Source organism: Pseudonaja textilis, chromosome 5, assembly GCF_049901715.1.
Source record: "Pseudonaja textilis isolate UNSWEBS1 chromosome 5, rPseTex1.2, whole genome shotgun sequence".
Lineage (NCBI taxonomy): Eukaryota > Metazoa > Chordata > Lepidosauria > Squamata > Elapidae > Pseudonaja > Pseudonaja textilis.
In genome coordinates, this window is record NC_141994.1 from 48,795,132 (window position 1) to 48,811,921 (window position 16,790).

Below are 16,790 nucleotides of genomic sequence, written 5' to 3' on the forward strand. Positions count from 1 at the left end.
TTTTGGCTGTACGCAAGGAAAGCAGCAAAAGTCTTTCTTTCTCTTCCCCAAACTCTGCCAGAAATGAGTCTTTGGGATTCTGCAAGGCATCTTGCTTCAAGAGGCTGCGCCAGCATGACAAGTCTCACAAAGACTAATTTATGGTGGAGTTTGGGGGAGAGAAAGAAAGACTTCTGCTTCTGCTGCTTTCCTTGCATGAAGCCAAAAGTCTCTCTCTCTCTTTCCCCCTGAGAACGGAGCTGGAGACGGTATCCTGTGATCCCAAATAAAGAATAATGGATTGGTAGGAAAAGGGGGCAGAGAATTTTCCTTCAGACTTTTTTTCCAGGGTCTCTGGTCCATGGGATTTAAAATTATGAGTTTGGTGGTCCCTGAGGTCTAAAAGGTTGGTGACCACTGCTCTAGTGAATCCAAATCTCAGGAAAACAAGCCAAGAACAAGCCTGTAGAAAAGCACTTTTACTCATTCAAGTTCCTGAAAAAGTGCCAGCATATATACATGTAGTATACCTGACAAGACAGGACTATGGAGTAAAATGGTTCCAAAGGACAGAGTTCTATACAGGTAATACTTAACTACCACAGTTGTTACATGAAGTGGTCACTAAATGAATCTGTGATGGTGTCTATGACTTTACTTCAGCTTTCTTTTGCTTTACAGACTCACAAAGGTCATTAATGTGAGGATTGGTCAGAATGTTCCTTTTTCATTACTGTTGCAACTGAGAATTGTTGCTAAATAAAGAGATTACTAAGTGAGGGCTACCTGTACTCACTAGGACAGGGGTGTCAAACTCAAGGCCCGGGGGTTGGATCTGGCCTGTGGGTTGCTTAGATGCGGCCTGTAGGGCCGCCTTAGAAACAGCAAAGGATCACAGTGCCTCTGCTAGCGAAAACGGAGCTCAGGAGGGCCATGTGAGGCTCTCCTGAACTCTGTTTTCAGTGGCAGAGGGATGCAGGACACCACTGCAGCCAAAAACGGAGCTCGGAAGCCCGTTTTCACCAGCAGAGTGCTCAGGCCACCATAGGCGCCCCCGACATGAGTGATGTCGAGCTGGCCACACCCACCCCAGCCCCCGAGGTCAAACACAACCCTGATGCAACCCTCAATGAAATCAAGTTTGAAACCCCTGCACTAGGACATTATAACCAAGGTAGGTAGTCTGTACTCGCAGGCTGGATGCATGATGCACTGACATGCCCTCACCCGGTTTAGCAAAAGGGTAGGGAAGTCATGATATGTCACGTGATGCCGCCATGACAACACAAGTTTGACATCCCTGGTATAAGTGATTTGTTCAAGCCTCTGATTAAGAGAGATCTTCCTTTATCTATGGCCTGTTTCTTGGAAAAGAGTGGGAAAGGTGTTAACAAGTTAACCAAAAACTGGCAATGAGTGCCAGAGACAGAATAAATGTACGTATCTTTCTTTGGGCTTGGATCCCACTAATTATTTCTTTACCCTGTCTATGTGCCCCCTCAATTATCCCCAAGAAGCTACAGTCTTTGGCTGCAAAAAGATACCCTACCAATAATACAGACATTAGTGAAGAAGAAAAATTCTTAATTATCACCTTATCTTAATTATCAATTATCATGGAGGTTTGAATCTCTATGTACTAGGATTGCTTTGGTTTGCTTAGTAGCTAAAAACAACCCAAAGGAACAATTTCAGGGAACCCTTTTGAGGGAAGGAAGAATGTTAAAACATAGTTATACCTGCTTCTAAAACTTGATTTCAGTTGATTAGAGGAATCTCACTGCCATGCATGTTAGATCCTTTGGCAACATTTCTTTTTCATAGCTGCTAATCCCCTAAAGAGTTTGCTATATGACATCCACTTCTTCCCTTTGGTATCTCAGCAGAATAGTTCCTTGAGAGAGTGACTTGATCAGGGAAAAATGCAGGCAGATGGGTGGGAGCTGGAAGAGGGCAATCTATGAGTATGTTCTGAAAATATGTAGGGGAAGGGGGAGTGAGGAGCCTAGTTCTCATGTTCTTCCATGTCTAGGACAAGACAACCCTTCTTTCTCAGCCAACGTAACTGTCTGAGAGCCCCTTCAAAAATGAGCACAAAGACATGTTCAGACGGACTTATCTCAACAAGCGATGCTTCCAAAATATCCCTGTGTAAAAAATGGTCACCACTATAATTAGCCAGAGAGAAAAAAATTACCCATTTTTTTTCTTTTGGGGGATGGTCAACTATTGCTGTGAGAATAAATTACACACCGAGATACTTTCAGATTAAGCAGTCTGATCTTCCTCTCAAGGATACTTTCAAAAGATACTTCAAAGATCCTGCTTTTCTTAATGAGGGTATAACTTATGGTTGTCTGAATGGACTTTGAGGCAAAGAGCGGGAGGGGGAGTATTGCCAGACCAATGAAAGTTGTTTCTACCAGTGGGCAGAAGGGCAGAAGTATGTTCGCAGAGCATGTGGCCAAAGACATGCAAGGCTGCATTTTTAGATTTCATTGAACCTCTTTCCCTGGTATGGAGAAGAGTTGCTTCCAAGAGTATGCAGTTTGTGCAGGTGGCAGACACATGAGGTTTAAATGAAAAGGAAAATGCACAAGGGTGACTTTATGCATGCTGTCCTCCCTGTTTAAACCATGCTATATATCATAATTATGAAGTGGAATCATTGCAGGGATTGTACTTTACTCTGCCTCTTTCTCAGCTAAGCAACAGCCTTGTGTATGGCTCTAGCAGCAAATCCAGGGAATACCTGGAAGGCTTTCCAAAGACAATGTGTAAACTGTCCTCTCTTTTTGTGGGGGGAACATGGAAGCATGAAAAGCAGCCTTGTTTCAGAATCTGATTTTACCTTGAGAAATAATTTCCTTTTCTTCCTGAACGAGCACTGTGGATAAGCTGCTGCAATAGCTATGCAAAGCTGTAAGTGCCAGAAACAAATTGTTAGTTAGGGTTTTGCATTGCCAATGCCTGAATTTAGGAGATACAGAATGGAAAGTTATATTTCAGCCCTCCATGTCAGTAAACTAGATCCTTAACATAAATTGAATTCTGTGCGTGCTCTGGAAGTATATAAAACAACAAGGTTAACATACAGATTCCTTGGAATGATATCACTTGGAAGACTAGGATTACATTTCCTTCTGAGGGTGTATAATAAACAACAATCCTATCTCAATCAGAGTTCTGGTGCAGGAAAACTGGACAGCGTGCTGATGAACTGGTTTCAGATACAGTCCAAATTTTGTGTTTCTTGTAAAAAGAGGAGAGGAACCATCCTGCCTTGCTGGTGTCCCAGTATCTTGGATGGGAAAAACAGTTGAGTTGATCTTTATTTTCATCACAAGGCAATTAGGAGAATATTGTCCCAATGGAGGTAGGGTTTCTCTTCCCTTTACTAGACTGTTCTTTTTTAACTACATTTTTCCTGATAGTTATTTGATAGAGATATGAAAGGTCTCAGTGGTCTCTATTCTTAAGTATAAATGTTTTTATTTCTAGGGGATGGAAAAATAATGGCATTATCTGTCATGATGAAATCAATCAACCAGTGGGAAGGAAGGAGCATGGGAAGTCATAAGCATCTTTAACTGTCAGCTGCCACAAAAGAGCAACTAATACTTTTTGGTTTGCTCTAAATTGTTCCTTTTACTATTTCTTTTTTTAAACCCACAAAGCAGGGAGGAGGAGACATACCAAAGTAGAGAAATCAGTTCCGTCCTGCTTTTCCTAGCCTGGCACTCTGTAAATGTGGTAGAACTTATCACTCGATGGGAATTCAAACTGGTGTCTGAAAACACCAGTTTAGGAAGCACTGATATACAGAAGATCATCTGGAAAGAATGCTAACCTTGTGAATCTGCACATATCCAGAATGCCAGATAGCTTTACATTGTTTCATTTTGCTCTGATATCTCCTCAGAGGCTGGTGGGAGGCCACAAGAGAACATGTATGTCCGTTCAAACCTTAACTTCATCTTCATCCTCTTCATCAACATATTCAAAGGAATCACTGTGTCCTTCTCTAACAATGGTTTCTTCATCACTGTCAGACTTGTCATGGTCCTCCTCCTCCTCTTCCTCCTCCTCTTCTCTTTGTCGCCACCCAGTAGAATATCCCCGTTGCTCAGGTGCACCTACTTTCAAGTGCCATGAGTTGGCAATCGGGCTTTCCCATGAGGCTTGTCCCCTTGGATCTTCTTCTGGAGATGGACTGCGGTAGGTACTTCCTGCCCCATAATGGCATGCTAAGACACGGGCAGCATGGTTGAATTCTCTTGCTTCCATGTTACAGTCCTTGTGGTGCCCTTTTTGCCAATAGGTCTCTTTTGGCAGTGCCTCCAGTTCAGAACTAGAACTCCTGCTTCTCAAACAGGGAGATCCTTCCTCAGACATCTCTATAGAATGAGAGTCTCCATTAGCATAGGCCAAATGTCCCAAGGGTGATCTAAGCTCAGAGTAATCCAAAAGGCTTGATACGTTTTGGCTTTCTTCACCATTACCATGACGAGATTCTGACTTCACAGGTAGCGAGTCGTCTGACCAGGTGCTCTTGATGTGAAGGGAAGAGTGAGACTCACTGCTGCTTGGCGGTTTGCTCTCTTCGCATTCTTTCTTTTCCCTGGAGTCAGAGCTGTCGCCTCCTGAGAAGCTGATGACATGAAGAAGTTCGCTCATGAGAGAGGGGCCAAGGTCCAGGCGGAAAGACAGCAAGGAATCTGAACGCTGCAATGCCGACTCAGCAGGATGGGAGCTCTCGGGAGGCTTCTCAGACCGGAGAACACGTGGAATGGTACAGAATCCAGATTCTAATCCTGAAAGGCCATGAAATCAATCATGAGAAAAAATAACAATAGAAAACTACTTCTCTGCATTAACTGTAATAGCAGAAGGTGACAATTCTATATTTGTAGTATGCGAAATATGAGGACAGGTGGGTATTATTTCCCAATTCTAGGGAAACTAGAGGTTTTTAATGCACCCTACTCAAAACTGCAGCTTTCATGTGGCAAATCTCTGGACATAAGGTTGACAATGTGACAGCAAATGGGTTAAAGGCAAAAAATAATAAGCTCACAAATGTGGTTTTTTGTGGGGGTGGAGATGAGAGAGCAAGGTAGAAATGAGTTATTTCTTCCTCTTAGTGCTTAGTCAAGATTTCTCTGCAAGAGATTACTATTTCTGGATAAGACTATTGTGGAGTGAATGCACCATGTCAGACTAACATTGATTCACATTTGCCACCTCATGCACATTTGTGTTAATAGCATACAGCTAAAATATGCAAATTAGTCACAGCTCAGGGAATTGTGAGCTGTTTCTAATGAACTGTTCTTGGTGCCAAGAGCAAATTTTTCATCCCTGAATTAACCTAGTAGCCATCCTTCAACAGTGGGCTCCCAGAGCCAGGAAAGGAAATATGTAGAAATATGTAGGTTCAGAATTAGAGTGTTATATTACATTTCTGGGTCTGTTTTCCCATTTTATGGCATACGTCTTGTGTCTATTTCCACATGGTACAGTATATATGCATTCTATTTCTAGACTAAAACTGAAGATATACCATACTCTTAAAACATATATAAATCATGGGGTCTATAATCAGGCATATTAACACCATCATAAAAGCTGGCATCATGCCATTTAACACCAGTTTGAAAGTCATGGCAGTTGTGGGTTGATATGAACACATACATGATGTCATTTGCTGCTTCCGTCTGGAATGTCCCTGCGCCTGATATTACAAAGTGCTAACACATTGGCAGAGTATCATAACATATCGAACCAGAAACTATTAATTATTTATTATTCATTTTAATTTTTAACCCTGTTCAACATGCCATGTGAGTTCAGATTATGATTCCTGAACAATGGGATTTCACATATCTAAAAGATGCACAGTAGGCTATTTTGTGAAAGTCTGGCCCATTTATCCCCTCTTCTTAATCAAAATTATTGTATGTATATTAGCAGAAAGAACGAAATAGTTAATGTGACCATTCTTCCATTAAATATAAATAGTGCTAGATTATCTTCATAGAACAGTCTTTCTAAACCTGGTGCCTTCAAGGCTGTGTATTATTTATATTGTGGGAAGCATTATGTTTCAAATATCAGTTGTTGGAGAAACACGTGCCGGGAAGAACCAAGGAGGTCTATGAACTTCCTATAACAGGACTGTCAAACTCTTGGCCTGCAGGCCGGATGCATCATGCGCTGGCCAAGCACACACCCCGTTTAGCGAAGGGGAAAAAAAAGTCACGATATGTCATGTGACACCGCTGTGAGTTCAACACCCGAGTGGCCTCTGTGGGGAAAAGAGGTTGTTGGTATGGTCAAATCTAGCTGACTGTCGGGACCAAACCCAGAGCCAACACACTGAAATCCAATCAAATTCAATTCTTTATTTGCTTATACCTAATGGACAGAATCTTGCCAAACCAAAGCTATAACCTGCTAAATATATCCTGAGAGTTTCTAGGGTGTGGCTATCCTGAATGTCTTCCTCCTTCCCCATCCAGCTCAAGACTGTGCAGTATCTTAATTTGGGCCTCTGATGGAATTTACTGCCTCCTCTCAAGGAAGGCCCTGAGCTGCCAAAGCTCTTTTCCAGGTGTGCATTACATCCCATTGACTCTTAATTTTATTTTAAAATATTATACCCTGCTTTTTACTTAAATTGATCTTATGATGGTTCAGTATGGTTACTTAATTTTCCAAGGCATATTTCAGCCATTCTCATCTCTGGAAGAAAGATACCTTAGGTACTTAGACACTGGCTTAGTCAAGATCTTCTGTGAATATCCTCCTGTCTGTTGCTAAACATGTAATTCTAAAAGCAGTATGAATTATGCGTCAGAGCCAGCTGGCCTGGGCAATGAAATATTGGTCATGCTTATTTAGGGAGCAAATATATTGGGAGCAATGGAACCGCAGGTTTGATTACACTCTGAAGATCAAAAGCAGAAAGAATGGGGAATTAGTTTTCTCTCTAAATGATTGGTTAACCTTATCTTTTCTGCACTTTGCTCATGAAGCTGGAATTTACAGCGGGGATGATAAAGTGTAAAAAGCTGGAAAGGGGAATGTGATTATTGCAACAACTGCACAATTCATCATGTACGACAGAGGGCAGCATTGTCTCGTGTCTCTTTTGAAGAAAGCCGCGGAAAGAACAACACATTTCTAGACTGGCAATGTGGGCAAAGATAACTATAGCTGCAGTTGCTCCAAGTGAATCTCCTGGTCCCACCTCAGTGCAAATGCTGCAGTTTTATACTGCAGATCCAGATACCACAAGAGGTAAAGAAAGCAGCTGCCAATTAAACAGTGTAAAACCTGAATGTGTTCCACTGTTTTGAGTTGAGATAAGAATTGGACTAGACTTCTTCCTATGTTGATCAGGTGGGTGCAGAGAAGATTGCCTGGAAACACCTGAGCAACATCCAGGTTTCGTGTTTGACACTGGAGGAGATCTGTTCTACTTCATTCTGGTTTCCTATCATGATCCAAATATTCCTGTTTCATAAATTCTTTCCTTTACATACAGATTCTTCTCTTTTTCTGTCAGCTGCTTGCTTGGCATTCTGTCCTGAATGCAGATTCCCTTGTTGGACACAAGCCATGTTCCCAGCATTGATCTTCCCAACATCTTACATATAAATCTACCCTAAGATAGCAAAAAAGGCACAGATTTATAACCTAATCCTAGATATGTTTCCACCAATGCATGTCTCATTGCATTTGCTCATGAAGATTTAACTTCCAAAACAAGTGTACAAAAAAATAATGCCCTTGATCATGATTTCCCCCCACTGCTCTATATACCTCTTCTTTTGACAGATTTACCAACTCTCCAAATAGACACATGTCATTGTGTGTATTAGCATAGACCCAGAGTTCTATGTTTACAACAGAGTAATGAAATGTCTGACTTCTGTAAGCACAATGTCAAAGTCATGATCTATTTATTGATTCAAGGTATTTTATTGTTACACCAATTTCAGCTGCAAAGGATTCCAAAGTGGTTCAGGTGAAATCAGTGGAACAAAGCATCTCATTTGAGGTGACATTAATCAAATGCATTTATGGCATTAAAGCCATAAGTCTGGAGTAGACATCAATGTTGCTGCATGTCAGGGAACATCTGTGTCTGTCCGGAAATAGTTGCATAGCTGTTGCATTTATCCTTCTATGGATTTTAATGTTCTAGCTGGAGGACTTTCAAATAACAAAGCCAACAGGAAGTTGGATCAATCAATCAGCATGCAGGATGCACATCTCAACATAACATATAATTGAGATTTCGGAAGTACGCGCATCAGTCCATCTGCAACCCTCTTGTAGCATAGGCATGTGTTGATGATGCCGACACACAGTTGCAGACAAGTCTAAAAAGCTATAATCAGGAGGTATGCAATGTGCATTTTTATAAGTGGAGAGATCATATCTCCTGTTTTTCTCCTATCCCTGTTTACATTCAGCATAAAGTGAAGTGGCCTACACACAGAGAAATGCCTGGCTTATACAGTACATAGGCTGGTTGTAACCATGTATTTCTATACGACAGTTTTCTTTTCCAGGGTTTCTGTCTTCCTGATGTAGATGGGTAGGCATTTCTCCTGTCATGTTGAACATATCCTATGTTTCAATTTATTCTGATTACTGCAACATATGCAAAATTCTCAGTTGCTGGTTATTTAGAGCTTAGCAATAGATTTTTATATTCTGTTTATTTTAAAAATTTAAGGTTATGTTGCCACCTTATACCCCCACCCCCACCCCCAAGAGATCTTATTGCACCAAATTATTCTGTTCTGTTTTTTTATCAAGTTAACTCTTCCAAAGTTTATTTTGCTTATGTACCACTGATGTAGTTTACTCAACTGCAGATGCTAAGTTTTTGATTTAGAATAAACAATATAGTAATAGATAAAAATAAGTTATTAGCAAATAGATAAACAAGGATACTGCAGACATTTTAAGCATTAAGAAATAATTGGTATGTGAGACCATCTGTACTAGTGTTTATTCTGCAGCAAAAGTTAAGATTGCTCTAACAGTGATATTTTTGCAGTTTCTAGACTCTTCATAACATACTTGCTTCATTTTGGTTGCACTTGCCAATCTCATGCATATTTGCAATTTGAGATTACCCCACCCCTTCCCTTCCCTTTCCATTTATAAGCACACTTCCCATTTCTAATCTCCTGCTGTCTATGGATTGTTGGGTAAACAGAAAATACGCGTAGCTATTTCTGGCCTTATCGTTATCATTCCAGGAAAATGCCAAGTGCATTCTGGAAACATATGACTTATAGAATTGGTGTAGACTTGAAAATATGTAGCAGAAGAACCACCAGACCCCCCAAACTTGACGAAACTTTAAAGTACTCTCAGATGCCTGCTGGCACTTGGCTGAAAGGCCAAAAAAAGGACATCTGAAAGCTATGAGTCACATTGTGATTTCTTTATAGGAACCCTCCATTTTCACAGTCTTTTATTTTATACTTAAAAAAAGAAGACTTATATACTTATAAAAACTTCTTATTACAAAGCCTCTGAGAAACTCTTCAGAGATGTCATCTGAATATGTACTAAGACAATGCTACGACTTAAGAGCCAGTACATATTATTCAAAATAATGATTTGGTAATCACATATTGCAGATCTGTTTTCAAGAAAAGAATGGGAGACCAAGAAAAGAAAATTACTGCAGCAGAGAATCATAGAAACTGTAATGTAAGGTAATGTGTGACAGACTTCCCCTAAACACATACTGCAGTATGGCACTTGTCAATCCCAAAAGTATAGACTTCTAAAAATATTATTGAAATGTCTTTTTGAGTGTGCTTATGAAATGTTTTTGTCATGTATCTAAATCAGTGTTCCTCAACCTTGGCAACTTTAAGACGGGTGGACTTCAACTTCCAGAATTCTCTAGCCAGTCATGCTGGCAAGGGAATTCTGGGAATTGAAGTCCGCCCATCTTAAACTTGTCAAAGTCGAGAAATATTGATCTAAATAAACCCAGAAAGAATAAATATCTAAAACAAGATAACCTATTTGATTCAAATGAGTTACCTTAGAAGCCACCTACCATAGTCAGAGAAGCTCGTTGGGGGTTTCTTGAAGGCAAATGCTATACCAAGATCATCGCTGTCATAGTGACTCTGATTGAGCTGAGGCAGTGACACAGCATTCTTGATGATGGGTGAGATGGCGGGAGGTGCAGATGAGCCCTGATCCTTGTTTCGGCTTCCCCGGTTCCTTAGCGGGCTCCTCCTTACATGCCACAGTGTCCGAGCAAAGAAATTGTGGGGTTTGACTTCCTCTCCACCATGGTTCCTAAGGAAAGAAGTGTCTCCAAAGGCATCACCACCTCGTCCCACATGCATGGTGTGACGAAAGTCCCCCAGTGGCGGGCTGATCATGTCCGGGGTCAATTCTGTTTTGAATCGGCGTTTGCTGTGTGAGCCAGACACCCAGCCAATCACGGGTAGCTTTCCAAGACTCATTTCCTAGCCAGTTGACAAAACCCCGACCCAGAAATTCAATGTGTCCTTCAGAAAAGGTTGATGTTAATCTGGAAGTACACGGGTATAACTTAAGGATGGTCACATACTTGGACCCCACATTGTTTATGTTTTCTTTCACTGTTCTTTCTGCTAGACTATTTAACAAAGAATAAAAAATAGGTCTGTCATGGAACTTCTGGGTTTCTTCCAGGACAATGTTGTCTAATTTGCACTGTTCCCCCCAGTCCAATTGGATAGTGACCCTTCACAGTTTTCATGTAGCTACTTATCTGATTTGTTTCTTGCAGGTTTGGAGGAGCAACCCAGTTTCTCTTTCTGAACAGCAATGATCATTAAAACAGTGTTTTCACTTGCCTGACTCAACGTGTGCAAAACTGGAAAATCAATATCTCTTTTTCTCTCTTTCTCAATTTCTTTTGTAAGAATCAGCAAAACCATGGGGGCCTCAAGTAGCAAGGGCCACAGTGGGAGTCTCACATCTTGTGTCCCGAGCCTGGATTGTTGCCACACAGCATCCTAGAGAAGATAAAAGAGACAAAGTAATTCTTGAAGTTCCCAAACTATTTTAAAATGATGAATTTGAAAGTGGACACTGCCCATGTGTGCTACCAAGCAGTCTGTGATGAAAGCTCAACGCACAAGGTTAGAGAAAAGTTACATGGTATGTTAAGCAGATTCCTTCTGGAATCCTCCACCAGGTGGCAGAGACGGTTTTCTGTCTGCAGCATTTACATTTGTATTTAACACAAAGTGCTGTTGATCAAACAATTCTAGAAAGATTACATATTAATAGGGGAAATGACTTTCTTCTTTGCCTCCTCTGTAATGTTGGCTGGAATTATTGTTAGGTTGAAATAGAGCTTGACGGCAGAGTTTGCTGCAATACACTATATCTTTATGTCTGTACCCTCCAGGTCAGAGGCAAATCATCATCTTGCAAGAATTTTCTAACTCTTTTTCTGCAGAGCCAAAGATCCCTATTACGTTCTGTTCTAGCTACATGTGACTTAAAAGGATCCTTTCCTAACACAGGCATCTGGGGGCAAAGTAAAATAGCTAAGATACCGTCAAGTCAAAGTCAACTTTTGATGACTTACAGACATATCCAATCCATGCAGTTTTCTTACCAATTTGTTGTTGTTTTTTACTCCAAGGATACTCCTAGTGTATATTTTCAACCAGTGCAGAGTATGGTGTTGCGGGCAATTCTTGGAGTCCCTAGGTCTAGGATGACCCATGTTACATCACTGTCCCGCAAGCTGCACTGGCTGCTCGTCTGCTTTTGGGTACAATTCAAGGTGTTGAATTGTAAAAGTCTGCATGGCAGGGGCTCCAGGTTACCTGAGGAACAATCTCACCTCACTGGAACTGGTCTGCCTTATTCACACCAGCAGAGGATTCATGCTGTGAGACCCTTTAGTCAAGGGATTCCAGCTGGTGAGGTCCAGGAAAAGAACCTGGCTCTCCCAAACAGAGGAGCAGTGGTTGTTGAATTAAGAGGCAATCCCATCTCCCTACCCACCCACCCACCCACCTTCGAGCATCCTGTTCTCTCCCTCTCCATCTTTTAACTACAATTTTATTTTTATTTTTATTATTTTAGAGATATTTGTCAGAACTTTAATGGTTTAATGCTGGAAGCCTCCCAGAGTCATTTCATTAAGAGGTGGGTAGCAAATAGATTCACTAAATAAATAAATCATAAAATAATATTTTAAAAATTCCCCCAAATCCTGAGATTTCCTAGTTGTCTTCCATTCCAGTACATCTGACCATGCTTAACTTCTGAACCCAGCCAAGATTAACCAGCACTGCCACCTGCCATTGTGCTTAATGGTACAGCCACCATCATGCTATTTGCTATTATCAGCCAAATATGACAAAAGTTGTAGTTAAATACATCTGAGGACATCCAGTTGAGGAAAGCAAACATCTTTCCTGTTCCTGATTTCAAGAATGAAGATGCCCTGGCCAGATGTGCTTATAGTTAATCCAATCCTTTCAAGCAGTTAGGACTTTGTGACTATGTTCAGTGTTACTATAAGTGTAATTGCTTGCTGGAATATTGAAATTACAATGTCACATCTGGAGAGCATCAGGATAGGAAAGCTATTTTACAAACTAACTCTTCAAACATGGAAACAATCCTGCCTAGATACTGCTTTGGTGAACCAAAGTCTATACAATACTACATATTGACTGGCATGTACTTGAACCCACATGCATCTGTTTTTGCTCAATATCCAACATTTTAAAGTGCCAGATATTTGAAATATTACTAGCATTTGCACATTATTAATGTACTGGCTTAATGAAATGCTTCTTTATATACTTTTCTCAGTGGAAAATATTCTCTCCCCCATTGTGCTGACTTAACTATATCGAGAAATCTCTTCAAATGTCTCCTTTGTTTTCTATGCTGTGGCTCACCTTGGAAAGGCCAGAAAGGCAGAGCAGGAGTAGCTACTGAATCACTAAGTGGTGTCCCAGCTCTGTGTGTTTTTCCTTTTTTTTTTTTTTGGCTCTATTTGTTCATTCAGGGGTTACTCTTATCTACTAGTTTAGAAGCTGGCAAATATTTTTTTTAAAAAAACTGAGTAAGTTCAGTTGGAATTTATGGCACATACTAACTGCTTTTTAAGAGGAATGTGACTGGGTTGCAAAGAAGCAGTTCAGTGTTTTAACAGCCTGTAATCTTAGCCTACGCATAGAAAGAAAAGTAAGTAATGGTCCCCTATGATGATGGAAACATGCATATCAGAACATAATAAAATGATTGCATACAAATAGGTGATAGGAGTAGTTGGGACTAGGGAATCTTGCTGGATTTCATCTCCATGCATATTTGGGGATGGGGGCTCTGTGACCCAATGTCATCCCTAAGAGATAGAACAGAACAGGAACTGACTCTCAAGAAAGCTAAAACTATACTTTATTGAGATAATCTACACTGATAGAAGTATATAGGTGCCTGTGTTTTCTCTACCCTCTCTCTTGTCTATGGAGATTCTCAGCCATCCAGGTCATGGTTATCCCAAACATGCTTTTTCAAGAGGCAGCTGGAGTTTCTGGTTTTTCTTTGAAGATGTTTTGCTTCTCATCCAAGAAGCTTCTTCAGTTCTGAGCTTTTCAAAGAAAAAGCAGAAAGTCCAGTTGCGTCTTAAAAAAGCACTTTTGGGTCTACCCTCTCTCTTATACTCCAGGAAGTCAGAGGGATGCCAATCTGAATCTTTTTCCAATACTCTCCCAGCTCTTGGGCATAACACTTCTGTACCTGTTGTTGTTCTAAAGGTGTTTGGATGCCTTCTCCAAGTTATGTCCATGGTTCCCTACACCCAATCATGTAACACATTTTTTGCAGGACACGTCACAAAGAGGAAGGTGTAGGTAGCATCCCTTGTGTCCCTTGTCAGTAATGATGTCACAGCTCCTTCTTTCTTCTGATGAGTGTTAGGGAAACAACAAGGCTAAATATATGCACCTCTACAATGCTAGGATAGCTAACTAATCTATTACCTGAATCAGGCAAAGCTATTCTAGTTGGATCCTGCTTAACACTATCAGACTCGCATTTTACTGAAAAGTACCCCAAACTATCAATTTTCTTTCCTAGAAGGGAGATTAAAATTTGCCCATGCTAGTGGGAAAAGCTACGATTTATTTTTGTCCTTCTCTAAACAATTCATGAGAATTGTGACTTTCCTCCATCTCATCTTAGTTACCCTCCACCACCTTCCTTGCACTGAGGCCTAGCAGATCTCACTAATATAGGAGATGGGGTGGAGAACAAGGAAACAGAAGAGCAGAAGAAGGTACTTGTAGGTGGAATCTGTTCCAAAGCTGTGACAGGCCAAGCAGAAGATTGTTTTCTGTTTCTCAAAAACAACTTTCAGAAACTCAAAAGTGTTGCTTTCGTTTGGATTTGCTGCCCCATTGCCAGCAGCCACCTTGGCCTGCTCTTGCTAAAGAACATAAACATAAAGCCACAGCTTTATGTGCCTCCTTATCATCCATCTTTGGTTTTGCTCCTCCTTTCCTTCTTTTTCCTGCCAACCAGCCTACGTTGCTACTGCAGGGACTCTCCCAAACTCTGCTGCCCGGGAGCAACATAATCAACAAAAGTTCTTCCCATTTTCCTTTGAATTTATCAGGAATCCAAAATCTAGTTATTCTTTTGTTTAAGGAAAGTTTATGTACAGCTACAGATAAACAATGGCTGCCTTGGCATCTGTCTGTCTGTCTTTCTCTCCATCCATCTTTTAATTTAATTAATTTATTTGATTTAGGTACTGCCTGACTCCAGAATTACTCTGGAGTCCTTCCTTCCTTCCTTCCTTCCTTCCTCCCTTCCTCCCTCCCTCTTTCTTTTCATAAGATTATTACTTCACTACTGAATCTAATGCTGCATACTTCCAAATGTACCTCTAAATCGCACTTATTTTTTTTACCTCCCTTTTATTGTTTTTGCCAGTGTCCAAGCTGATTTTGTCCAATTCTATTTTTTCCCCAGATGTAACAATGATCTTCATCAAACCTACTCAACCCAGCCACGGATGAAGGGGAAAAAACATAACACATATGGAGGATGATGAGTTGGGCAACGTTATTTTAATTTCTCCACATTAAAAGGCATTCTTGAACAAGTTTGCTTTATTCCTGTCTTGCCTTTGATATTAGAACCCTAAAACAATTAGGAGTGAAATTAGAAAATACAATCAGCATCTTTTTTGTTTTAGGAAATTCCCATCTGTTATCTAGACTGTCATAGTTGCACAGAACATGAACAGCCTATTAGCACCAGAATGCATTTCAATTTACAAGTTCAAAGGCTCAACCAGAAACACTACTTTGAAAAAAAGAGTTCCAGCAAACAAATGAACAAAAATGGAAGGAAAGGATCCAGATGGCTCTTGGGATATCTGCAATCCGAGCCATCCCAAAAGCTAGATTGGGATATCTGCAATCCAAGCCATCCCAAAAGCTAGGAATAGAAAAAGTGGAAAGACACTGAAAAAAGAACTAATCCTGCTGTACTCCAGTTTTGAGTTCAAATTGAGAATATTTGCTGGAAGGACTACTTTCTTGATAATTTTTTCCCTAGCAAGTCAGCAATTAAAACACATGCTATTTAGTTAGACACTAAATTAAAATGCTATCTAGAAGTGGAACTACAAACATCTGGAAGATCTCTAGTTGCTTCCAGGCCGAAGAAATTAGATTCATAAGCCACAGCAGAAACATGAGAGGTTTATATATGAATATTTGTGTGTGTGTGTGTGTGTGTGTGTGTGTATTACATGGAATACTTTTTCTTCCAGACAGGCTCATGTTTGAGTGTGGCATCTTAAAAGTATTACTGCTTAGTTCTATTCACATGATCACACTTCACAATTAAAAATAACTTCTGTTTCATGCTTGAAAAAGTTAAGGCGTCCTATTTCTTCAAGCATTTGATATAAAATTCCACCAACTTTACACAGACACTCTGCAATTTCTACCTCAGCACTTAACTCTTTTTTTCCTGGCTGCTCCACATGGTACATCTGTCTTGGACTCAAACCATTTCTCCACCTTACTGTCTTTTCTTCGCTTCTCATTCTCCTACCCTTTCTCTCCTTCTCCTATTGCCTTCCTTACAATTTCTTACAATTGCTCAGGGCTCCAAACACCCCCAACTTGGTGCCATCCAGATGTGGTGAATTGCATCTCCTACATTATTCCCATGCCAAAATGGTGAGGGCATTACAAAATATATATATATATGTATGTAGGGGATTGTTTGCCTCTTCCCCTTAATTTCCTTATCCCATCTCCATCACCATCATCATCTTCATCTCTTTCAAGGTTTTCTTCAACCTTTCCAGCTCTACCCCATAATTCCCACCCCACTTCTCTCCCTTTCTCACACTCCGCACGCCGTACTAAAATTCACCCGCGACTTGCCGAATGTACAAAAACTTTAAATTCTAATCTTTAGACTTTACCTGTCCTGGAGGTAGTGGAGAGGAAGCCACACAGATTGTCGCCTTTCTGAGTTTTCTTAAGTCTTTTTTTTTTTCCTCCCCACCGAAGAAAACTTGCCGGAGAGAAAACAGGAGTTCTGAAAACTCTCTTTTACCACCGCAGCCAGCGGAAGGGCTCTTAATGCCAGTGACGTTAAAAGTCCCTCAATCGTAGCCTCTGTTGTCCCCCACTCGTAGCCGTCCCTTCACCGTGGACATAAAGAAGCAGAGTCCAGCGACGGACACGGGAGAGGGATTTGGAAAGAGGGTG

General features: G+C 40.7%; 1 protein-coding gene across 1 annotated transcript; it reads right to left on the reverse strand.

Annotated features, from left to right (window-relative positions):
- Positions 1–443: 443 nt before the first annotated feature.
- On the reverse strand, positions 444–16,753 carry CDC42EP1 (CDC42 effector protein 1). Its single transcript, XM_026695878.2, has 3 exons — positions 16,502–16,753; positions 10,079–11,033; positions 444–4,793 (listed from the first exon to the last, which is right to left on the reverse strand). The coding sequence occupies exons 2-3, from the start codon at positions 10,494–10,496 to the stop codon at positions 3,940–3,942; spliced, it is 1,272 nt and encodes a 423-aa protein (XP_026551663.2). The 5' UTR covers positions 10,497–11,033; positions 16,502–16,753; the 3' UTR covers positions 444–3,939.
- Between the last annotated feature and the right edge of the window lie 37 nt (positions 16,754–16,790).